Source organism: Canis lupus, chromosome 16 (genome assembly GCF_003254725.2).
Source record: "Canis lupus dingo isolate Sandy chromosome 16, ASM325472v2, whole genome shotgun sequence".
Lineage (NCBI taxonomy): Eukaryota > Metazoa > Chordata > Mammalia > Carnivora > Canidae > Canis > Canis lupus.
Window position 1 is genome coordinate 41,672,266 of NC_064258.1, and position 25,271 is coordinate 41,697,536.

Sequence of the window (25,271 nt, forward strand, 5' to 3'; positions counted from 1 at the left end):
TGTGTCATTTTTAAAAATTTTTTTACTTCTCTATTTTTGTAGATATAAATTGCCAAATGGAAGAAATTAAAATCCCATCCTCAGTATTAGGTAAAGAAGCTTCTAAGAGTAGATAACTATAGGAATGGCATGTAGTGAGTTGTATTATAATAATAGAAAATCCATTACAACTATATCCTAAGTATCATTAACAGGGTATTACTATATATAATAAGTTGCAAAAAATGAACAAATATTCCTCAGTATAGTATGCTAACTTTTATATTCTAAAAGAATTACACTTGTTTTATTTACATTAACAGAGTACTTTTATATAACACATCTCTAACATATTAAGAGTCCTATTTTTAACTAATTAACACATAAACAATTACAGTTGACTTTAGAACAATGTAGAGGTTAGGTGCACCGACTTCACAGACAAAAATCCATGTACAATTTTAACTCCTCAAAAACTTCAACACCAGTAGGCTGCTGTTGCCTGGAAGCCTTGTTAATAACATAAATGATTGATCACCACATATTTTGTATGTCATACATATTATATACTGTAGTAATAAAGTAAGCTAGAGATAAGAAAATGTTAAAATTATATATTATAGAAGAGAGAATACATTTATACTACTGTGCTTTATTGAAAAAAAAAATCTATATATACATGGAGCCATGCAATTCAAGCTGATATTGTTCAGGGGGTCAACTGAATATTGATTATTTTATTTAAAGATATTACTATACCCCCTCCAAACCATTCATACTAGAGATTTCAGCAGTGTATCTTTCTTGTCCTTTCTCTTTTTTCCTCAGTTTTATTGGTGTGTAGTTGATAAACATCACTGTGTAAGATATATAACATAATGGTTTGACGTATATACGTTGTGAAATGATTACCACAATAAGTAGACTTAGTGTCTATCATTTCATCTATGATAGATAAACTAAAAAGCAAAAGCTGTTTTCTTTGTGATTAGAATTATCAGGATTAACTGAACTTTCATGTGTATCATGAAGCAGTGTTAGCTGTACTCATGCTCTATGGAAGGTTACACCTTTTCACCATCTTTCTCCAGTTCCCCCTCCCTATACCCCTACCTCCAGCAACCATAAATCTGATCCCTTTTCCTGAGTTGTTTTGTTTTTTGTTTTAGATTCCATATATGAGAGAGAGCATACACAATATTGGCTTTTCTCTGACTTATTTCACTTAGCATAATAATGGCCCCAGGGTCCATTCCTGTTGTCACAAGTGATAGGATACCTTTGTTCTTTATTGCTGGATAATACTCCATTGTATTATTGTATATATTGTATATACAATATATATATAATGTGTGTGTGTGTGTATATATACAACGTATATATGTACGTATACATACACATTGTGTATGTATGTATATATACACATACACATTGTGTGTGTGTGTGTGTGTGTATATATGTATACACACACACACACCTGCTTTGTTCATACATCAATGAACAGATTGTTTCCATGTCTTGGCTATGAACATAAGCATGCAGATACCTTTTAGAGTTACATGTTTTTGTTTCCTTTGGATGTGTTTCCAGAAATTGAATTGCTGGAACACATGGTAGTTCAGTTTTCCTTTTTCAAGGACATTTTGTGACAGGCAGTATTTTCTTCTAAGTTTCAGGTGTACATAATGATTTGTTTATATATATTACGAAGTGATCACTACAGTAAGTCTAGTTACCATTTATCATTATACAAAGTTGTTACAATATTCCTAAATGCTCTACATGTACATTATATCCCGTCTTATTTTGTAATTGGAAGATTGTACTTCTTAATCCCCTTCACCTATTTCGTCTATCCCTCCCTTTCCTCTCTGCAACCATTAGTTTGTTCTCTGTATCTGTGAGTGTTCATGTATTGTTTTATTTGTTTGTTGTTTTTTTTTTTGCTTTTCAGATTACACCTATAACCAAAATCATACAGTATTTGTTTTTCTCTGACTTATTTTACTTAGGATAATACCCTCTGGGTTTTTCCAAGTTATCATAAATAATATGATTTCACCTTTTTAAGGCTGAATAATAATCCACTGTGTATCTGTATATAAATATACATACACACACATAAACAGTTATTTAATCCATTCGTATATACGCATATTTAGGTTGCTTCAGTATCTTTGCCAATATAGTAAAGGGGTGCATATGTCTTTTCCAATTAGTGATTTTGTTTTCTTCAGATAAATACCTAGAAGTGGAATGGCTGGATCTTTTGGTAGATACATTTTTAATTTTTTGAGTAAATGTCATACTGTTTTTCCATAGTGCTGTGCCAATTTATGTTCTTACCAGCAGTTCACCAGGGTTCCCTTTTCTCCACATCCTTGCCAACATTTTATTGCTTATCTTTTTGATAATAGCCATTCTGACAGATTCAAAGTGATATTTCAGTGTAGTCTTGATTTGCATTTCACCATGATTGCTGATGTTAAGATCTTTACATATGCCTGTTAATTACCTCTTTGTCTTATTTTGAAAAATAGCTTTTCAAGTCTTCCCATTTTCAAATCAAAATTCTTTATTTTTTTTAATATTGAGTTGATGAGTTTTTAATATATTTTGGAGTTTTTAATATAGTTTGGATATTAACCCCTAATCGGATATTTCATTTACAAATATCTTCTATTCAGGAGGTTGTGTTTTTGTTCTGTTGATGGTTTCCTTTGCTGTGCAAAACCTTTTTAGTTTGATATAGTCCTGTTTATTTTTGCTTACTGCTGTCCTTTTTTAAAAAGATAGGTCCCCCAGAAATGTTGCTAAAACCAAATCACTGCTTGTGTTTTCTTCTAGAGTTTTGTGGATCCATATGATACACTTAAGTCTTTAGTACTTTTTTATTTTATTTTTATTTTATTTTTTTATTTTTAATTTTTAATTTTATTTTATTTTGGGTATGGTATAAGAAAGTGGTCTGGTTTCATTCTTTTGGATGTAGCTGTCCAGTTTTCTCATCACCATTTATTTATTAAGGAAACTGTCTTTTCTCCATTGTATGTTCTTGCCAACTTTGTTAAAGATCAATTGACTACATAAGTGTAAGTTTATTTCTGGGCTCTCTATTCTGTTTCATTGATGTATGCATCTGGTTTTGTGCCATTAGCATGCTATAATAATCCTATATCTAGGAGCAGGATATCTGCAGCTTTGTTCTCTCAGGATAGCTTTGGCTACTTACGGTCTTTTGTGATTCCATATAAACTTTAGGGTTATTCTAGTTCTGTGAAAAATGCCATTGGAATTTTCATAAGGATTGCATTGAATCTGTATCACTTTGTTTTTTAGTATGGACATTTTAACAATATTTTTCCAATCCATGAGCATGGCATGTTTTTCCATTTATTTGTATCATCTTCAGTTTATTTCATCAATGTCTTATAGTTTTCTGTTCAGCAGTCTTTTACCTCCTTGGTAATATTTATTCCTAAGTCTTTGTTCTTGCAGATACAATTGTCCTTGGAATTTTATTTTATCTTTCTAGTATATTTTTCTTTCTAGTGTCTTTCTCTTTTAATGTATAGAAATGCAACAGATTTTTGTGTATTGATTTGGTAGTCTGCTGTGGCTGTTCTTCCAATACTATGTTAAATAAAAGTGAGAATCAGGCAGCCCGGGTGGTTCAGCGGTTTGGTCGCCACCTTTGGCCCAGGGCATGATACTGGGGTCCTGGGATCCAGTCCCACATCGGGCTCCCTCCTTGGAGCCTGCTTCTCCTTCTCCCTGTGTCTCTGCCTCTCTCTTTCTCTCTCTTTTTCTCTCTCTCTGTGTGTCTCTCATGAGTAAATGAAGAAAATCTAAAAAAAAAAAAAAAAAAAAAACAGAATAAACATCCTTGTCTTGTTCCTACTCCTAGAAGAAAAGCTTTTAGGTTTTCACTGTTGAGTGTGTTAGCTATGAGTTTGTCATATGTGGCCTTTATTACATTGAGGTACATTTCCACTATATCTACTTTATTGAGACTTTTTATCATAAATGGATGTTGTACTTTGTCCAGTGCTTTTTATGCATCTATTGAGATGATCGTAAGATCTTCATCCTTTATTTTGTTGATGTGGTTTATCACATTGATTTGCAAATGTTGAGCCATCTTGCATCCCCAGAATAAGTGCAGCTCTGTTGTGGTGAGAGCCTTTCAATTTATCATTGAATTCAGTTTGCTAATATATTGTCAAGAATTTTTGCGTCTATGTTCATCAGGGATATCGGCCTATAACTTTTTGTTGTTGTTGTTTGTTTGTTTCTAGTTTAGATATCAGGGTAATGCTGGCTTTATAGAATTAGTAAGGAAGCATTTATTCCTCTGCATTTTTTTTGAAATAGTTCAAAGATAGTTATTAACTCTAAATTTTTGAGAGAATTCAGTGAAGCCATCTGGTTTTGGACTTTTCTTTGTTGGGAGTTTTTTGATTACTGATTCAGTTTCAATTACTACTAATTGGTCTGTTCAGATTTTCTATTTCTTTTGGATTTAGTCTCAGAAGATTATGTATTTCTAGTAATTTATCCATTTTTTCTAGGTTTTCCAATCTTTTGGTATGTCATTATTCATTGTAGTCTCTTATGATGCTTCTTTTATTCCTGATTTTACTTATTGGGCCCTGTCTTCTTTCTTGATGAGTCTGACTAAATGTTTTGAAGTTTATCTTTCCAACAAAGCAGCTCTTAGTTTCATTGATCTTTTTCATTGTTTTTGTTTTGTTTTGTCTATATTTCAGTTACTTCTATTCTGATCTTTTCTATTTCCTTCCTTTTATGAACTTTGGGTTTTGTTTGTTCTTCTAGTTCCTTTAGATGTAGGATTAGATTATTTGAGATTTTCCTTATTTCTTGATGTGGGCGTGTATCACTGTAAACTTGCAATTAGAACTGCTTTTGTTGTGTCTCATAGATTTTGGAATGTTGTTACTTCATTTGTCTCAAGGTTTTTTGTTTTTAATTTCCTCTTTTTATGTCTTCATCAATCCATTGGTGGTTTAGTAGCATGTTGTTTAGTCTCCATGTGTTTGTGTTTTTTTCTAGTTTTCTTCTTGTAACTAATTTCTAGTTTCATACCTTTGTGGTTAGAAAAGATGCTTCATATAATTTCAGTTGTCTTAAATTTATGGAGACTTGTTTTGTGGCCTAACATGTGATTCATCCTGGAGAACATTCCATGTGAACCTGAGAAGAATGTATATTCTGCTGTTTTGGATGGAATATTATGTATATATTAAGTCCATTTGGTGTAATGTGTCATTTAAGGATAATGTTTTCTTAATAAATTTCTGTCTGAAAAAAAAATAAATAAATTTCTGTCTGGCAGATCTGTCCTTTGAAGTCAATGGATTGTTAAAGTCTACTATTACTATATTACTGTCAATTTCTCTCTTTGTATCTCCTAATATTAAGGTGCTTCTCGGTTGGGTGCATAAATATTTATAAATGTTAAACGTTCCTGTTTGATTGATCTATTTATCTATGTATTTATTTATTTAAGATTTTATTTATTCATTCATGAGAGACACAGAGAGAGAGAGAGTGAGTGGGGCAGGGACACAGACAGAGGGAGAAACAGGCTCCACGCAGGGAGCCTGACATGGGACTCCATCCCAGGTCTCCAGGATCAGGCCCTGGGCTGAAGGGCGGCACTAAACCGCTGAGCCACTGGGGCTGCCCGATCCATTATTATTTAATGCCTTTCTTTGTTTCTTGTTATAACCTCAGTTTGAAAATTTATTTTGTCTGATATAAATATTGCTACCAGCTTCCTTTTCCATTTTCATGGAATATCTTCTTTCACCCCTTCCCATTCAGTCTGTATGTCTTTTCATTTGTACTGAATCTCTTGTAATCAGCATCATTTTGTTTTGTTTTGTTTTTATCCATTCAGCTACCTTTTGTCTATTGATTGAAGCATTTAGTTCATTTATATTTATAATAATTACTGATGGGTATGAATTTGTTATATTCTTAATTTTTTTCTAGTTGCTTTTATATTCTCTATTCCATTCTTCCTCTCTTCCCTGGTGTTGGTGATTTCTTTAGTGTTACCCTTGGATTCCTTTTCTTTTACTGTGTATTTATTACAGGTTTTTTGTTGTTACCAGAAGGTTCATATATAACAACCTATGTATATAGCAGTCTTCAAAGTTGGTGGTTGCTTAAGTTTGAACACATTCCAAAAGCAATTAATTTTTACTCCCCTGTCCCACGTTTTATGTTTTTGGTGTCATGCTTTACATCTTTTAATTTTGTGAATCCCTTAAATGATTATTATAGATATAATTAATTTTGCTTCTTTTGTCTTTTAATCTTCATGCTATATAACTGGTTGATCCATTATCTTTACTATATGTTTGCTTTTATCAGTGAGATTTTTTTTCCATATATTTTATTTCTAGTTATAGGCTTTTCTTCTCTTCCTGTAATATTCTTGAAAATCTGGTTTAGTGGTGATGAACTCCTTCAGTGTTTTCTTGTCTGGGAAATTATTCTTCCTTCAATTCTGAATAATAACCTTGCCAGGTAGAGTATTCTTGGTTGTAGGTTTTTTGTTTTTGGTTTTCAGCAGTTGGAATATATTGTGCCACTCTCTTTTGACCTGCAGTGTTTCTGTTGAAAAATCAGCTGATAGTTCTGTGATGGTGATGGTGGGGTGGGGGCGGGGGGGGGGGGGTTTCTTTGTATGACTAATTGCTTTTCTCTTGCTACTTTTAAGATACTATTCTTTACCTTTAATTTTTGACCTTTTAATTTTGAGATACTGTCTTTAATTTTTGACCTTTGATTGTGATTTGTCTTGGTGTGGATCTCTTTGGGTTTCTCTTGTTTGAGACTTGTGCTTCCTGGACCTGCATGTCTGCTTCCTTTCCCAGGTTAAAGTCTTCAGCCATTATTTCTTGAAATAAAGTTTCTACTGTTTTCTCTTTTCCTCTGGGATCCCTGTAATGTGATTGTTAGTATTCTTGATGTCTTGGAGATGCCTTCAACTATCATATTTTTAATTTTTTTTTCTGTTTGGTTTGGGTAATTTTTTGCCACCCTGTCTTCCAGATTTTTGACCCATACTTCTTTATCATCTAATCTGCTGTTTATTCCCTTTAGTGTAGCTTTCATTTCTGTTATTTTACTCTCGGATTGGTACTTTCTTACATTTTTTTCTTTGTTGAAATGTTCACCTTATCCATTGTTCTTCCAACTTTGATAAGCATCTTTATGGCCATTACTTCAAATTCTCTTTGTTAGATTAATCATCTCCGTTTTGTTTTTTTTTCTTGAGGTTTTGTTTTAGGTTTTCTTTTGGTACATACTAATCTGTCTCCTCCTAATTTTGCCTCTCTTTGTTTCTTTCTGTGTATTAGGTACTTCAGCTATGTCTCCTAGTCTTGAGGGAGTAGCTTTTTAAAGTAAGAGATATCCTGTAGGGCCCAGAAGCGCAATCTCCATTGGCCACCAGAGCCATATCCTCCAAGGGTACCCCCTGTGTGAGCTGCACACTCCCTCTTGTGTCAGTTTGTGCACAAGTGCTGTGGACATGGTAGTTATTGGTGGCCCCTAGCCTGAGCGGTTGCCAGGACCAACCATAAGCCCTGTCGGGTAATTGGTTGGCATGGGGTGACCCTTGGTCTGGAAGGCTGTGGGTCCTGACCTCAACTGCTGCTGTGTGCTGATAGGTTTGGTAATTCTATCTTAATATTTTGAGGATCCTCCATATTGGCTGCACCAGTTTACAGTTCTACCACCAGTACACAAGTGTTCCCTTTTTCCATCCTTACCAGCATTTGTTATATTTTGTCTTGTTGAGGATGGCCCCCCAAACAGGCATGAGGTGATATGTTAGTGATTTTGACTTGCATCTTTTCATATTAACTGTTGCCTTTCTTGTGTCTTTGGGGAAATGTCCAGTCAAGTCTTTTGCCCATTTTTAAATTGGATTATCTTTATTTTTATAATTGAGTTTTTATAAGTTCTTTATATTTTTTGTATATTAACCCCTTATCAGATATATAGTTTGCAGATACTTTTTTCCCATTTCACAGGTTATCTTTTCACTGTGTTTTTTCTTTTCCAAAAGAAACTTTTAATTTGATGTGACTCTACTTGCTGATTTTTTATTTTGCTGTTTGTGCTTTAGGTGTCACATCCAAAAAAGGTCATGACCAAGACCCATGTCAGGGACCTTTATTCCTTTTTCTTTTTACTAGTCTTACATTTTTTCAAGTCTTACATTTAAGTCATTAATTTACTTTAATTTTTATAAGTGGTGTAAGATAGATATATAGTTTCATTCTTTAACATGTGAATATCCAGTTTTCCCAGCATCGTTCATTGAAGAGACTTTTTCCAGAGTATTCTTGGCTCCCTTGCCAAGTATTAGTTGACCCCATATGTTTGGGTTTATTTCTGAGTTCTCAGTTCTGTTCATTGATCTATTTGTCTGCTTTGGTGGGAGTATCTTACTGTTTTGATTACTATAGCTTTATAGTACAGCTTGAGATGAGAAAGTTTGACACCTACTGGTAGTTTTCCTTTTTTGTCAGGATGTCTTTGGCTATTCAGAGTCTTTTGTTGATCTGTATAAATTTTAGGATTTTTTTCTACTTCTATAGGAAAATGCCACTAGAATCTTGATAAGGATTTGCATGAATTTATGGATGGCTTTTGGCAGTATGAACATTTGAACAATAGTAATTTTTCCAGTGCAGGAACACAGGATACTTTTCCATGTATTTGTGTCTTCTTCAGTTTCTTTTATCAGTATATTATAGTTTTCAGAGTAAAGATCTTTTACTTCCTGGTCAAATTTATTCCTTGGTATTTTGTTGCTTTTGATGGTGTCATAAATGGGATCATGTTCTTTCTTTTTCAGGTCATTTGTTACTATTTAACAAAATAGTAATTCATACTATTTAGAAATAGTATGAATCTTTGTATGTTAATTAAATATCCTGCAACTTTACCAAATTCATTTATTAGATCTAACTTTTTTTGGTGGAGTCTTTAGGATTTTCTATTTATAAAATCGTGTCATATGTAAATAACAGTTTTACTTCTTCATTTCCATTTCTGATACTTTTTCTTTCTTTCTTCCCTGATGGCTCTGTCAAGGATTTCCAATACAGTATTCACTATGAGTGGTTAAGAGTGGGCACACTAGTCATGTTCCCTTTAGGAAAAGCTTTTCACCCTTTCACCATTGAATATTGTAATAGATGTCGGCTTATATATGGCCTTTATATTTTATTTTTTAATTGTTTAATTTTATTTATTTTAAGATTTTATTTTATTCATGAGCAACACAGAGGCACAGGCACAGACAGAGGGGAGAAGCAGGCTTCTCACAGGGAGGCTGATGCAGGACTCGATCCTAGGACCTCAGGATCATGCCCTGAGCCAAAGGCAGACTTTCAACTGCTGAGCCACCCAGGCATCCCTCATATATGGCCTTTATTATGTTGAGATTCATTCCTTCTATATATAATTGATAAGAGTTTTTATCGTGAAAGGATGGTTCATTTTTTCAAATGCTTTCTCTGTATCTATTGCAATGACCACACGATTATTTTTTCTTTTATTCTATTAATGTCATGTATCACATTGATTGATTAGCACATGATGAGTCATCCTTGCATCCCAGATATAAATTACCCTTGATTATTGTAAATGATCCTTTTCAAGAGCTGCTGAATTCAATTTGCTAGTATTTTATTGAGAATTTTTGCATCTGTCATCAGGGATATTGGTTCATAGTTTTCTGGTAGCATCTTTTTCTGGCTTTGGTGATGTTGCTTGTAAAATGAGTTTGGGAGTGTCACCTCTTTGATTTCTTAGAAGAATTTCAGAAGGATCTATGTAATTTTATTTTAAATATTTGATAAAGTTTACCAGTTAAGATATCTGGTCTTGGAATTTTCTTTGTTGGGACAGCTTTAATTACTGATTAAACCTCCATACTAGTAATTAGTCTAATTCAGACTGTTTCTTCTTAGTCTCAGTAAATTGCATGCTAATATTTTTTAATTCCTTATGTTTTCCTGTTAGCATATAATTGTTCATATTAACCTTTTAAGATTCTTTGTATTTCTAGAGTATCAGTTGTAATATCTCCTTGTTTCATTTATAATTTTGTTAATTTGGTTCCTCTTTTTTCCTTGATTTATCTAATGGTTTGTCAATTTTATATTTTCAAAGAACTACCTCTTAGTCTGGGTAATGTTTTCTACTGCTTGCTTCTCACCTTCCTTTAGTTCTGCTGTAATCTTTACTTTTTCCTTCTCTATGCTAACTTGGGGTTTACTTTGTTATTCTTTTTCTACTTGTTAAGGACTAGAGTTAGATTACTTATCTGGGGGACACCTGGGTGGCTCAGTGGTTGAGTGCCTGCCTTTGGCCCAGGGAATGATCTTGGAGTCCTGGGATCGAGTCCTATATCAGGCTTCCTGCATGGAGCCTGCTTCTCTCTCTGCCTATGTCTCTGCCTTCTTTCTCTGTGTCTGTCATGAATAAATTAAATCTTTTTTTTAAAAAAAAGATTATTTATCTGGGATGCTTATTGCTATGAACCTCCCTCCTTGAATTGCTCTTATTGTCTCTCACAATTGTCATCTGTCTCAAAATATTCTATTTTCCCTTTCTTCTTTGATCCATTCATTCTTCAGGAGAGTGTTGTAACGAGGAAAACTATAGAAAAACAATGGAAATTATACAACACTCTCCTGAAGAGAGTGGTCAGAGAATCATATTTGGTATGATTTCATTGTTCTTGAATTTGCTAAGAATTGGGGGTTTTTTGGCCTCACATGTTCTATCCTAGATAATGTTCCATTCACACCTGTGAAGAATGTATTCTGCTCTCCAGATAGAATGTTCTATATATCACTGTTAAGTCTATTTTGTCTATAGTGTTGTTCAAATCTGCTTTTTCCTTATTGATTTGCTGTCTGCATGATCTATCCATTGTTGGGTGGAATGTTAAAGTCCCCAGCTATTACTATATTGTCGCTTATTTATCCTTTTAGATTTGTTCATTTTGCATTGTCTTTATGTGCTGATAACACTGGGTGCATAAATATTTACAATTGTTATGTCATCTTGCTCTGTTGACCCCCTTATCTTTTATATAATGACCTTTGTCTCTTTTTACAATTTTTAAAGTCTATTTTGTCTGATAGAAGTATAGCTACCCCAGCTTTTTTTGGGGGGGGGTACCCATTGCTTGAAATGTCTTTCTTCACAGTCTGTTTGCCTTTTCTTTTTAATATTTTATTTATTTATTCATGAGACACACAGAGAGCGAGGCAGAGACACAGGCAGAGGGAGAAGCAGCCTCCACACAGGGAGCCCAACGTGGGACTCGATCCCAGGACTCCAGGATCATGCCCCGGGGTGAAGGCAGGCGCCAAACCACTCAGCCACCCAGGGATCCCCAGTCTGTTTGCCTTTAATTCTGAAACAGGTCTTTTGTAGAGAGAGAGGTCATTGGGTCTTGTTATTTTAATCCACTTAGTCTGTGTCTTTATATATTGGAGAATTTAATCTATTGACTTTTTTTTTAAGATTTTATTTATTCATGACAGACAGAGAGAGAGAAGGAGAGAGAGAGGCAGAGACACAGGCAGAGGGAGAAGCAGGCTCCATGCAGGGAGCCTGATGTGGGACTCAATCCCGGGTCTCCAAGATCATACCCCGGGCCAAAGGCGGCGCCAAACTGCTGGGCCATTGGAGCTGCCCAATCTATTGACATTTAAAGTAACAATCAGTAAGGATTTAATATTGCTGTTTGTGTTTGTTTGTTTTGTAGGTCCATTGTTCCTTGTTTCTTATCCTGTTGTCTTTGTGGTTTGATGTCCTGTCATCAGTATACTTTGACTTGTCATCTTCTTTTGTGTAATTAAAAGGTTTTCTCTCTGTGGTTACCATGAGAACCATAAAATATCCTAAAATTTAACACCCTATTTTTAACTATCAGCAACTTTAATTGGATTCCTAAGCTTTACACTTCTCACATTTTACATTTTTATTGTATAATAACATTATTAAAGATATAGTTACTTTTACTATGTTGTTTTTAACTTTTTTTTTGTTTTTTATAAGAAACCATTTTTTTAAGATTTTACTTGACAGAAAGACCACACATGCACAAGCAGGTGGAGTGGCAGCAGAGGGGGACAGAGAAACAGGCTCCCTGCTGAGCAGAGCCCCATGTGGAGCTTGATCCCAGGACCTTGGGACCATGACCCAATCTGAAGGCAGATGCTAAACTGACTGAGCCACCTAGGTGCCCATTTTTAACTTTAAAACTTAAATGACTTAAACACCACCATTCCCCTATTACAGAATCATTTTTCACTATCATTAGCAGTGACTTTTACACTGCCTTCTTATGTTTCTGTGTTATTAACTAGCAATCTTTTATTTTCACTCAAAGAGCTCCCTTTAGAATTTCTTTTAAGGCAGATCCAGTGGTAATGAACTCCCTCAGCTTTTGTCTGGAAAAGTCTACCTCTCCTTTATTTCTGAAGGACGTCTTCACTGGGTATACAAATCTGGATTGAAACTTTGAGGGTTTTTTGCTCCCAGTATTTTGAATATGTCCTCCCATTGTTTTCAAGCCTGAAAAGTTTCTGTTGAGAGGTCCACCTTTAGGGTTCTCTTTTTTGTAATCTCAGTTTTTTCTTGTTGTTTTCAAAAGTTTTTGTCTTTGTTGCCATTTAATGGTAAAGTGTTTTGATTTAGCTCTCTTTGGGTCCTTTGGGCCTCTTGGATCTGAGTATCTATTTCTCTACCCAGGTTGGGGAAGTTTTCTGCCATTATTGCTTTAAATATACTTTCTGTCCATTTCTTTTTTTTCTTGGAATTCCCATAATCCCAATATTATTTGTTTTCATCGTGTCCTATAATTCTTGTAGCCTCTCTTCACTTTTTTTCATTTTTCTTTTTGCTCCTCTAGCTGTGTAATTTCAATTGTTTTTCTTCTAGTTCATTGTTCTTCTGCATGGCCGAGTCTGCTTTTGAAACTCTATTGAATTCTTCAATTCAGTTATATTTTTCAGCTCTAGGATTTGGAGTGTTTTTTTTTTGTTTTTTTTTTTTTTTGTTTTTTTTAATTTCTATTTCTTAGTTGAACTTCTTGTTTGTGTATTTTCTTTATTTTTTTTAGCTGTGTGTTCTTAGAGTTCACTAAATTTCTTGATGAGAATTATTCTGAATTCTTTATTTGACAGCTCACAGGTCTCCATTTCTTTTGGGTCAGTTACTAGAGCTTCATTTATTTCCTTTGATGGTATAATACTTACCTGATTTTTCACAAAATCTTTGATTCCTTAGTTGGTACCTGCATATTTGAATAAGGGGTCTCCTCTTTCAGACTTAGCATGTTTGATTTGGCAGACATTTCCTCACCAGTCAAGCTCAGTCTGGGATTCTGCACATGTCTGCTGATAACATCTTTGGGTAAGTGGGATATCTTATTAGAGTCTATTTTGGGGCAAGGCAGCTAGCTATTCATGCTCTGAGGTCAGGGGTATGTCTGGGATTGAGAATAGCTGGATAATACTGCTGGCTTGGTTCCCTATTCAAGTCAGCCTGTGGGATGGTCTTTGTGATTTCCTGGATTCTCTGATTAGGCTTTCTAGAAGGTTGGGACTGAGTACTGTATTTAGCATTTGTTGGGGCAATGAATTAGCCTCTCTGCCCTAGTAGGACAGGAGGATAAGGACAAGGACCTGTAGAGCTTGTCTGGGGACCTGATTCAGGCAAAAGTAAAGACTGAATATCCTGGTCAGCCACCAGGTTTTGCTCTATAGACATGGAAGCCATAGGCTGTGCTCTATTCAAGTGCTACTGTAAATGGGGCTGTTGGATAGGCTCTACATTTTCCTGCGTGTTTTTGGTTAGGTTGTTTGTGTGGGTGTGCTGAAGGTTGTATTCAACAGTAAGTGGGGCTATGAATTAGTTTCCCTGGCTGGGTGCAGCAGGAGAAACAGTTCAAAGGCCATTAATGCCCTTCATCTTGACTCAAGCCAAGCCATGCCTCAAGTTCCCTGGCCAAGTAAGACCACTGAGTTTGCTCTTGGTGCTGTCACTTCTGCCTATCCACTCCTTGGCTTAAGAGTTGGATTACATACATAGCTCCCAAGGGTTTTTTTTTTTTTTTTTTTTGCCAGCCCTTCCTGTCAGATGGGCAGGAGGCCATGCTTTGTAGACGTAGGGGCAGGAGAGAGCTGTGTCTCTGGTTACTGTGTGGGCAAGACTGGAAGGGCCCACTTCAGGCAATTCTCAAATTTTCCTGAATAGATTTTCTGATCACGAGGGGCCAGGAGCCATGATCTGCAGCAGGGGTAGTTATGGCTCAGCTCTTCTACCAGGGCATGGGAAGACCAAACACCAGAGCCAGCAGAACAGCTTCTTTTGAGACCCAAATTTGACAGGCCTGAATCCTTCCAAATTCCCCAAATTGTGCCACTGATTTGGCTTGCAGATGAACAAAACTACTGGATGGGACTATTACTTAGGCTGTTCTGTGCTCAGTCTTGCCCCTTCTCCATCTAAGGCTTCTAGTGATTGAACCCACAGCTTTTCCTGCAGTCCTTGTGAAGTAAAACTTCAGGAGGGGCTCCAACTAAGCAACTCACAACATTGGGTGGGTGGGGGCTAGATGTCATCCATGGGCTAGTCCTACTAGAGAACCAGATAGGGTCAAGGGAAAGATCTCCACATAGTGCTGAGCCAGCCTGGCACAGGGGCAATGTGGTCAGCATATAGCTAATGCGGTCTGTCTCGGTCCCTGGTGTGTGTGTGTGTGTGGGGGGGGGGGGGGTGCTTAACCTCACTCCTGAGCTCTAGATCTTGTTAGTCATCTTGTGAAGGGGAGTAAAATCAGAAACTTCTGTCATTCCTCTTCCTTCTCTTATTCCCAGTTCAGCAAAATTTATCAACAGATTTTACCTATTCAAAATATTGATTTAGGAGTGCCTAGTGGCTCAGTCTGTTGAGTATCTAACTCTTGACTTTGGCTCAGGTCATAGTCTTAGGATTGTGAGATCAGGCCCGCAATCAGCAGGGAGTCTGCTTGAGATTCTTTCTCCCTCTCCCCTCCACACTACGTCTAAAATAAATCTTTAAAAGAAAAAAAAATATTGATGCAAATTATAAAAGTGGGTCCTTTACATTCTAGAATGTACTGATGATTAAAAACCATGCAGTTGTAAATGTTATTTATCTCTGTCCAAACTTTCTCCACTAAGTTTCTTCAGATCAAAAGCTTATAACCAAACTCTTTAGAACTTTCAGCAGTGAGTGGTTATTAATGTTAAATTATAGTAACCAGTTACACAATGTCTAAAATGATAAGTGATAAAACTTATTAAATAGACAACCAAATTCTCTAGTTTTTAAGCAGTATTTTTCCTCATCAAAATGTTACATTACTAACTTTGTTATACTAAAAGAATCAGGCTAGTGGTTGGCCCACACTGTCATGGTAATGAAGTCTCTAGAATAGTAATAAAAGGCAGTTATTTTAAACTGCTATATTTTATAACATTTATAATTTAAAATATTATGTCTAATATCTGAATTCTGATGTTAAGAACCAAAGAGTAAATGTTGCTTCTATTTTATTAGGTATTAGACCTATGTTAGAGAAAAGGGAATTCTAGAAGTTTCAGCATTTTTTAAATGAGATTCCAGAAAAAGAAACAAGATTATAATAACGATTCAAAATATATCATCTAAGGAAAAGTTAAAGTGATCACTAAACCTGAAAGATTAGCTCAAGCAATCACAAAGCTCCTCAATTAGACACATCTGCCAACCAAAAGGGGTAGGTTTCCACAGTGTACTCTGTTACTGGAAATACTGGTAACAGAGTCACGAGGGAAGGCAATGTCAAATATTTTAGAAAACAAACTCTCTGTCTGGAAGTAAAATAGGAGGAAAGGCTGAGGATAACAGGTGTGAGGGGAGGAGGAGGAGTCAGGGCACTTTTTGAGCAGATGCATGCTATGACAAGGAAGATTTGTACTGATATCTCAGGTGATGGAAGAGGTCAACACTACATAGTGAACAAAACTTTCAGAGTCTAGAACAACTTTTAAAATGGGGAATAATTTTTCTTTTATATCTGTTTGATAAAAGAAATGGCTACTTCCTGTTTCAGCATCTACGGAAACTAGGAGTTGGACTTTTTTTCCCTTTTCATTGCTACATTTTACAATTCTCAAGGACATGTACCATTGCTTGAATTATTTTTTATTTTAAATTGCACTGCTCCCTTATTTTTGGAAAGTGTTTCTTGTGTGTCCTTTATGTTGGATCTCCACAAGGGAAACTTCAGGCAGTGAGAAACACAGCTTCGTCAGAATCGCGGTCCTTGCCACTGTCTTCACTTGGTGCACACTCCCCACCACTTGGAGACCGGCAGCTTAAATCCTCGACCCCAGACTCCTGATCACTGTTGGCTGAGAGATCTGGATCTGAGCTTTTCAAATTGTCTTGGGTTAGGATGAGAGCAGAATCTTCATCACCTTGTGAAGGACTCCTGGATGGAAATGACTTCATATTTCCACTGTAATCCTGGGGAGTGTTGGCTGTGCTGTTGTCTGAGGTAGAAAACCCTGAGTGTTTGCTGGGTTCACTCGGCTTACTTTTCACTTTAGTGTGATTTAACTGGACTTTTTGAATTTTTTTCAGTCTCTAAAAAAAAAAGGAAAAAGGAAAAACCATAAATAATTTAGTATTTATTACTTTCCAGCTGGGTATAATGTGAAAGATTCTCCAAGACTTGGTTTCTTCATCTCTAATTAAGGAAGGTAATACCTGCCTTAGTATATAGGTTTTCTGTAAACTGCAAAACAAAACAAAAAACCCTAGGTTCAGCACCCGGCAATCAGGTAATAAACACCTCATTCCTGATTTAAAAAAAAAAAAAATGTACTTTGAGTTCATTGGATGAAATCATTATGTAAAACCTTACAGGTATAGAAAGAAGGATGACTACTAAGTTTTTAAATTAGGATATAAATCACTTACCATAAAACTTCCCCTTCTAAAATCTACAATTCATTGGTTTTAGTATATTCACAAGGTTACACAACAATTCCCTACTACCTAATTCCAAAATACTTTCCTCATCCCAGAACATCCCATATCCTTTAGCAGTTACTCCCCATTCCCCCTTCCCACTGCCCTGGCAACCACTAAGCTACTTCCTATCTCTATGGATTTGCCTGGTCTGGACATCTCCCATAAATGGAATCATACAACATATGTTCTTTGGTGTCTGGCTTCTTTCCCTTAGTCTATGTTCTTGGGCTTCATCCCCAATATAGCTTGTATACAAAACTCCATTCCTTCTTATGATTATTTAATACCACATTGCATGAATATCCACATTTTGTTTATCTCTTCTTCATCAGATGATGGACATTAGGGTTGTTGAAAATACATTTACCAGATTTCATCCTTTGGTGTCACCAAAGGAGGTGTTAAAAGACCAAGTATTGTATACTCATTTCAAAAGCATTCATCTTAAGTTGGTATGTGCAAAGAGCACTGTACTGGGCAGTGTGAATAACAGAGATAAATACAGAGCCAGCCATAAAGAACTTGGAATATGGAGGCAGAGTTCAGATCATGTAAGAATTTGGAAGAGTAAAAATTATTTAAGAGGGCAGATGGGATGGCTAGGGGGAAGATATCCAAGTCAGCTTCAAGAATAATGGAGCATTTTAATAGGTCTGTGAAGGAATTAAACTGGGAGGTGATGGTAAGAGCATTTATGGCAGTAGGGAGGGACAGAAGAAAAAACACAAAAGTAGGAAGATGTCATTGTGTACAAGAAGCAGAAAACAGTTAAATTTGAGCAAGAGGAATAGAGAATAAAGCTGAAAGGATTGATTACTGAATTGTGGGAAGATCCTAAATGCCATGCTGAGGGGTTTTGACTTTATTATAAACGAAAAAAAGCCAAAGTCTTTTTAATTAAGGTTTTTTCTAAGTAATTTTTTCATTTTTAGTATTTCAACAAAAGGAATTTTGGAATAGATTAGAAGAATCCTAAGTTTTTCATAAAGCTTGGGTATCTTTAGGAAGAGGAAATAAAAGTGGCCTAGTGATGTCATGAGTGGACCTAAAATGGCAAAAATTATAGGTTTTTACCAGAGCTCCAGAATCCTAAAATACTGTGCCTCGTTTCAGTTTTCTAAGTGTGTTATTTAATTCAAGGTCTCTGAGCCTTGGTGGCAATTTATAATCATTGTGGTGCTTCAAAGATTCTCGTCAGAATCACTGGGCTTAGAGCCCTGGCAGTACGATTTTTGGTGAGGTGATTTTGATGCACAGTCAAAAACTATTTCTCCAATTATGTAAAATTAAGCCACATCAGCTACCTCTAAGTGATTATCTTTATGGTTGGGGTCCCTGAACCACAATGCATGTCCCCCAAGCCATCATTCTTAGGGATGACCTCCAGGTGACTATCCATTAGGTAAAAGAGTGGACTTTGTTAGAGCTCATCTTGTGGTATTTTGTGAACTTTCATTTAAACATAACCAATATACATATGATCTCAGGAGGGGGGAAAAGGCTTTTCATCTTATTTAAATATTTAGTCTTAATTCATAATTTACGTCAAGACCAGAGGAATTGGTTGCAAATTTTTGAGCATAAGTGAGGCAGAATGAAGCAAAGAATCCAAGTGGTTTTAGTGAGCAAGTAAAACCCGTGGTATCACTGGAAACAAAGTTATATAATTAGCAAAAATATGTATATTATAACCTTTCTGGCCAATTACTGGGAAATTATAAAAGGTCAAAACTAGGCTGTTGCTAAGTTGATCTCAGCTATTACCATTTATAGCCTAATATAATATTATTCTTAAAAGTAGAGAAATTTTTACAAGTACATATATCTGATTTTGTTCCTTCACTCTGAATCCCTTTTTTCATGTACTCTCCAGAAAGAATTCATTTTAGTTCTCTCAAGTAACAATAACAAAATAAAACCTGACCTACAGTAGGAATAACCAACTAGTTCAACAAACCATCTAAGTGAGCCCCAAGCAAGATGTCTAAATGTACTGAGTATGTGGGTTGGGGTTTCCAACATCTGGGTGCTCACCTGATAGGGTTCTGTTTCAGGTACTTTGCTAAAAGTATGAAATGGCTATATTGCTGCGATTCATATATCCTGAGTTATGAGAGACTTTCATGGAACAGTGGTTGTCAAGAAATAAGCACAGAAAGACGAACAAGAACAAGTGTGTCTTACTTCTTCTAGGGCCTCTAGTTCTTCCTCCAGCTGCTGGGTCTCCTCTTTCACTGCCATAAGGTAATCTGTAACAGACTGTCGGGGCTGCAGTCCCTTTTCAAAGCGGTTGTACATCCCGCTCCAAAACCTGCAAAAGATGGTAGAGCTTTAGGATGCCAGTATATCACAATCTGTAAAGTCACCTCCTCAAGTCTTCTAAGGCATCTTTAATGCCACAGTCCCAAAGTCCTAACAGTCAAGAATTACGAGCTCAAAGAAGACACCTATTTAAGGTAATGATTTCATATTGATGCTCTATTTTTGTTGGGTCAGTACCCTTTTGGGAGGGTAAATTCATGATGAGTCTACTTATACGTATGGTCCTATATAAGAAGGCATGTATGTTTTTAAAGCAGACTGAAGTAGCACATATTACCATATTCTTTTTTCTATTTTTTGTGTTTTTTTAAGATTTTATTTATTTATTCATGAGAGACATAGAGTAGAGAGAGAAAGGCAGAGGGAGAAGCAGACTCCATGCAGGGAGCCCAACATGGGACTTGATCCCGGGTCTCCAGGATCACGCCCTGGGCTAAAGGCGGCGCCAAACCGCTGAGCCACTGGGCTGCCCCTCTTTTTTCTTTTTAAGAAAATGGCTCTTAATTTTGAAGTAAATTTGGAAAATCGGTGATTATATTAACATTTGGAATCTTTCAGTTACAGATTTGAGGGTTTGGTTTGCTTTTTTTTTTCTCACAACCACCAAAAATTGACATTTCCATTTGCAATAAGTCTTCCTTTTTTTTTTTTAATCCTGCACGATTGCAAAGAATAAATATTATCATCACAGGAGTATCTGTTGATCCATGCTTTACTTAGAAAGGAGCAGGGTTTTGATGTCATTCATTGTTTTATCCATAGTGCCTAGAATAGTGCTTGACTCAACATATTTGTTGACTATTACTAACAAATTTGGAGCAATTCAATTGATTATATTGTATCTCAACAGCTCTCAAACTTCTGTTTTACAAGTTTTTGTTTTTGTTTTTAGTGTGACAATTAATGCTATTTACAATTCTAGGGAAATAATTAGATAGAAATAATTAAAAACAAATTGAGGAGGGAAAAAAAACTACAGAGAAAAGCTATGAAGCACTAAGAGCGTTTTTGGGGATGGGTAGGGAGAAAAAAGCGTTTCTCATTTTATTCTGTAGAAGTTTGTCTTTTTGCTGACCTCTGAGACATCCTTCCACATCATACAACCTCTACATAGAGAAGCCAAAGGATAAAATATAACATATAACCCTAATAGAATCTGTAGGATGCCACCCTGCTCTCCCATCCCAATATGTACAGTCTTAAAATAATTTATTTCCATGGGAAGATAGTTCCTTCCACTAGGCAGAGATTCAGCAGAGAAAGAAGGTAAGCTAAGTCATGATCACTACCTAAATTTGTGGTTTAACTTACAAGACACTTGGTTTATTTGATCCATCATCCTTCCTTTCATCTGTCCATTCTTGCTTCCTTCCTTTCTTCCTCCCTCCCTGTTTTTTGCCTTTAAATAATATTGGGGGGAATCCCTGGGTGGCTCAGCGGTTTGGTGCCTGCCTTTGGCCCAGGGCGTGATCCTGGAGTCCCAGAATCAAGTCCCACGTCAGGATCCTGGCATGGAGCCTGCTTCTCCCTCTGCATGTATCTCTGCTTCTCTCTCTCTCCCTATGTCTATCATGAATAAATAAATAAAATCTTAAAAAATAATAATATTGGAATTTACATTTTTAAAATAGTATTATTATTATAAAACATCAACTTCTAAAGAGAATTCCACATGTAGGAGGAAAGAAGAGGGAGAGGGGACACTGGCAAAAATACCAGATCAGATATTTAAGCAACCTCTGGTGTGTTTTATGTCCAAAAGAAGCCTTGAGGCTCAGTGTTTCATACGCTTTGGCCTCCAGATAACAAACAGTAGCAGAATCTACATATTTTTTTTCATAGCCATACTCAGTAAGATCTAAAGGTTTACATACTTGTACATGAAGTTGCATGGCGTTGTGGGGAGACGAAGTGTTCCCCTGGTCTGACTGTGATCAGCTCTAAATAGAGGATTCATGTAGTCAGCCCGGTTCTTCCACAGGTGAGCCCATAAAGAATATGTTCTTTCTTGAATTCTGTTATAAAGAAAAGAAGCCTGAAAATGACCTTATCTTGGTTCTTAGAAATTGTAGATGTGTAATATTAAAGCTGGAAAAGGACCAATAACTGTTACGTGAATATCTGGGGTGTCCCTGTTTTGTAGCAGGAAAATGTACAGTCGGTGTGTGTCCTCATGATATAGCCGAAGGCACTGTAATAGTCTCAACCTCTCTGCTATCTGTACTGACCTGGGCAAGATGTTTAATTTCTCTGAGTGCAAAATAAAACTATATAATTTGGGGGAAATTTTCCCCAAATGATCACTGACATTTTATTATTTGCCGGGTACTATTTAAATGCTTCACCTGTTTTCTCTCATCCAGTCCTCACTGAACTGTGAGATGTGTCCATTGTACAGATGAGGAAACCAAGGCAAAGAGATTTGAGCAGTTTCTAAAAGTCACATAGTCACAAAGACACATAGTGAGTGGAAGAGCCAGGATTCAAAGCCAAGCAAACACCATTAAAGTGACTGGTCCATCACAGCAAACCACAAAACAGTCTAGGAAAACAGTTGAGCTTGAAGGATGCACTCTGGTACTTTTCATCATTTACCATTTACCCAGAATCACACTTGAAGTTCCTGAGAGAACAGTGGAGTCCATTTTACTTGAACTGATCATTTCCAATATTAAATCTGATATTATTAGACACCACAGTTAAAATCATTGTATGAAAATTTGAAAACTGTTCTCTCATTGTAGTTCCTAAAGCATTTGGCTATTAAGTTTTTGACTTTGCAATTTATTTTATTTTATTATTCATTTATCTTTTGCAATTTATTTTAAATTCTACATTTCATTGATTCTCCCTCTGGATAAAAACAATACAGTTTTAATCTGAATAAAAGAACGGCTTGCGTTTGAAATGTGCTTTCCCAGTTAGATTTGCAGGTCTTACTAAGACAGTATATCCACTGAAGATATCTAACTTTTTTCTTTTAAATGCAAAAATCACATTCTCTGACTCCAGGAAATTTCCTTTCACTATGAGAGCATCAAGTCTACCATTCTGTCTGTAGATATCACTGGGGCAAATGAGCTTGTGTCTATCTTTGTCGGCTGCTGACATTAAACCATTTATGAAGTGATGTCAGAAAAAAAAATAACTTTAAAATGTTGCTATAGATATGTAGCTAAAATAGTCTCCAGAATGTTAAAACGCCATCTGAAATTCTCAATCACAAAATCCTTAGATAAAAATTAAACAACCAAACACTTACTTGAGTTCTTGTCGCTCCTTTTGGCTATTACATAAGAAGTTTCCGAACTGGCAGGAATAAACATGGTGTTGAATGTGAATCAAAAATCTCTCATTGAACTCAAAGGCACAGGGAAATTGTTCCATTAACTGCCAGACACACTCAATGAACTGATCAATAACTGGAGAGATTTCTTTTGGATCACCATCTAGATTGCCATATCTATGAAAAAAATATTAGAGACTTTATAGCAAGTTGGGTTTTTTTTTAAATTATAAAGCTATGAATGCAAAAGCAATCACAAAAGAAACCTCAGTTTTTAAATAAACATATAAACCTGGAGGGCAGAAGTGGAAAAAAATTAACTTCTTTAATTCTACTTTTAAGAGAAGCTTTGAGCTGAAGGTCTGGCTATAGAAGGGACACACAGAAAAGAAAGCATTAGTGCAAAAGGTAAAATTCAAGGGAACTTTCCATGGCAAAAGAACTTTTTTTTGGTTTGTTTGTTTTGAGCATCCTTTAGTTCAAGTTTCAAAAGTACATCAGGATTTTTTAAGTAAATCTTCCACTTTATTTAATTAGCAATTTGGGGAAGTGTGGGAAGAAATATCTAAGCAACATTAGAGGTTTTTGCTTTTGCTCTATTTTGTTGAAAGGGAAGAGGAAGAAAGACATCTTGAAAAAATTGTGGTTTCCCAAGTTTCTCAGGATATTTCTGGAGCAATGTTAAAACCTGTCACATAATTTATTTCCCATCTGGTAATTCCCATATTCCCAGACTCCCATATACCTTTATATCTCCCATCTTTGTTTTTCAAAAGTATTTTAGAATCTCCTTCACATTTGTATTGATTTTTTTTTTTTAATAGGTTTCATGCCCTTCACTGAGCCCAATGCAGGGCTTGAACTCACAACTCTGAGATCAAGACCCAAGCCAAGATGAATCAGATGCTCAACTAAGCCACCCAGGCGCCCCTTCTATTGATTTTTAAATGAAGGCTGCATAGTCTTTACACTATTATGTGCTATTTGTGAATTTTAGAATCCAAAAGAATGATTTGGGTATCATTACATTGAAAATAACAATAGAGAACCTCATCTGCTCAGCAATGGATAACCAACTTTAGGAAGAGAAATGAGTGAATATCACCTTAGGAGTTTTTCCAAGAGTGAAAATATTAGAAACTGTCTGAAAACTTCTTAAAAGTTTGAGTTCCACTCAACTTGGTAGCTTTAAAAATGGTTTCCTCATAAAACAATTATATAGCTAGTCTTTTAGCCATTTCCACATTTTTTCTGTCCATATATCCTCTATCTCAGAGATGCTAACTGCCATAAGATAGTAGAACCCCAACAATGAAAACAATGTGACCTTAAGAAGGTTACTCAAGGGGCACCTGGCTGGCTCAGTCGGTAGAGCATCTGACTTAATCTCAGGGTGGTGAGTTCAAGCCCCACGTTGGGCATGGCACCTACTTAGGAAAAAAAAGAAAGAAAGGAAGTTACTTTAAATGTTTGCGGGCTTTAATTTTCTCATTTATAAAACAGAATCATTGTGTTTTCCTGGAAAAATAATTTCAAAAACAATTCTAGAAGACCACAGAAAATGATTAATGCTAAATGCAAAAGTTACACAATTAAATATGGGCAGTTCCATGAATTTAGAATTTACTTTAGGAACACTGAAACAAAAATGTGTATTTAAAATATTATTAGCATGTTGCCTAAAATTTTAGCTCTAAAAGACTCGATTACCCCAGCATTAAGAGCTTGATTAAACACCTGTCAGGCATTATCAACCCTGTCACCAGAAGGGACACTGGTGGCTCTAGAAACAGTAACTTCTATTTACTGAAAGCTTAGTATGGGTAGGCAAGGAACTAGATTAGTTAGCAATGCCTTGCTATAGCCCTGTGGAACAGGGAGGGTATCCCCATTTCACAGATGGGAGGGAGGCCCAACACTCAGGACAGATGCCCAAGGCCACACAGCTAGTAAATGCCACAGTCTGGGTTTGGGGGCTGAATCTGACTCCAAAACCCAGACCAGCAGCCTTCAGGAACTTTCTGCAGACATCTGAGACAAACTCCAATTTAATTCCCAGTGTGAAAGGTCAAAGAGAAACTGTTCCACAGACATATCACACCTTATAGCTTAGAGTAAGTATCTGCACTTCAAAAATGGAATAATTTAATGAATCAAATGCATATGGTAGGAAAAAAGGAAAAATCGGTTCTCAGCCAATTAATAGCATTCTGTTTCCTGGAGCAATTTAACATTATTTGGTTCTGCTCAACAAATAAATACCAACAGTAATTAGAACTTCGTTTATCTGTGTTACAACATATATAACTAACTTTTTGAATAAGATACACAAAGAAAATAAGGCTGTTTTCCCCCACTCAATTAAAAACTTAAAAAACAGATTTTTTTTTATCCTACACATTCAAATCAACAGATTTTTAAGTTTTTTTTTTACCTGTGATTAAACTTATGACCAAAGGAAATCCAGTCCTTTTCAATTAATACCTATACAAAAAAGAATATATAAATATCATGGAGAGAAGCAAACAAGGAAAAATAAGAGACCCCAACCATCAATGTTGAAGGA

At 35.8% G+C, this 25,271-nt stretch overlaps 2 protein-coding genes across 8 annotated transcripts in view; one reads left to right on the forward strand and one right to left on the reverse strand.

Annotated features, from left to right (window-relative positions):
* VPS37A (VPS37A subunit of ESCRT-I) overlaps positions 1-15,150 on the forward strand; it is a 68,892-nt gene extending 53,742 nt beyond the window's left edge. Inside the window, exon 13 of the transcript XR_007402736.1 lies at positions 43-15,150. The gene's annotated coding sequence lies outside the window, so the exon portion shown is untranslated. The remainder of the gene's footprint in view (positions 1-42) is intronic.
* A 1,097-nt stretch (positions 15,151-16,247) lies between these two features.
* MTMR7 (myotubularin related protein 7) overlaps positions 16,248-25,271 on the reverse strand; it is a 172,189-nt gene continuing 163,165 nt past the window's right edge. For all 7 annotated transcript variants that reach the window (XM_025470346.3, XM_049095075.1, XM_049095074.1 and 4 more), the window contains 5 exons: positions 25,140-25,189; positions 22,682-22,882; positions 21,294-21,434; positions 19,282-19,408; positions 16,248-16,707 (listed from right to left, as the gene is read on the reverse strand). In XM_025470346.3, coding sequence (XP_025326131.1) covers positions 16,345-16,707; positions 19,282-19,408; positions 21,294-21,434; positions 22,682-22,882; positions 25,140-25,189 — 882 coding nt within the window. In that variant the 3' untranslated portion in view covers positions 16,248-16,344. The remainder of the gene's footprint in view (positions 16,708-19,281; positions 19,409-21,293; positions 21,435-22,681; positions 22,883-25,139; positions 25,190-25,271) is intronic.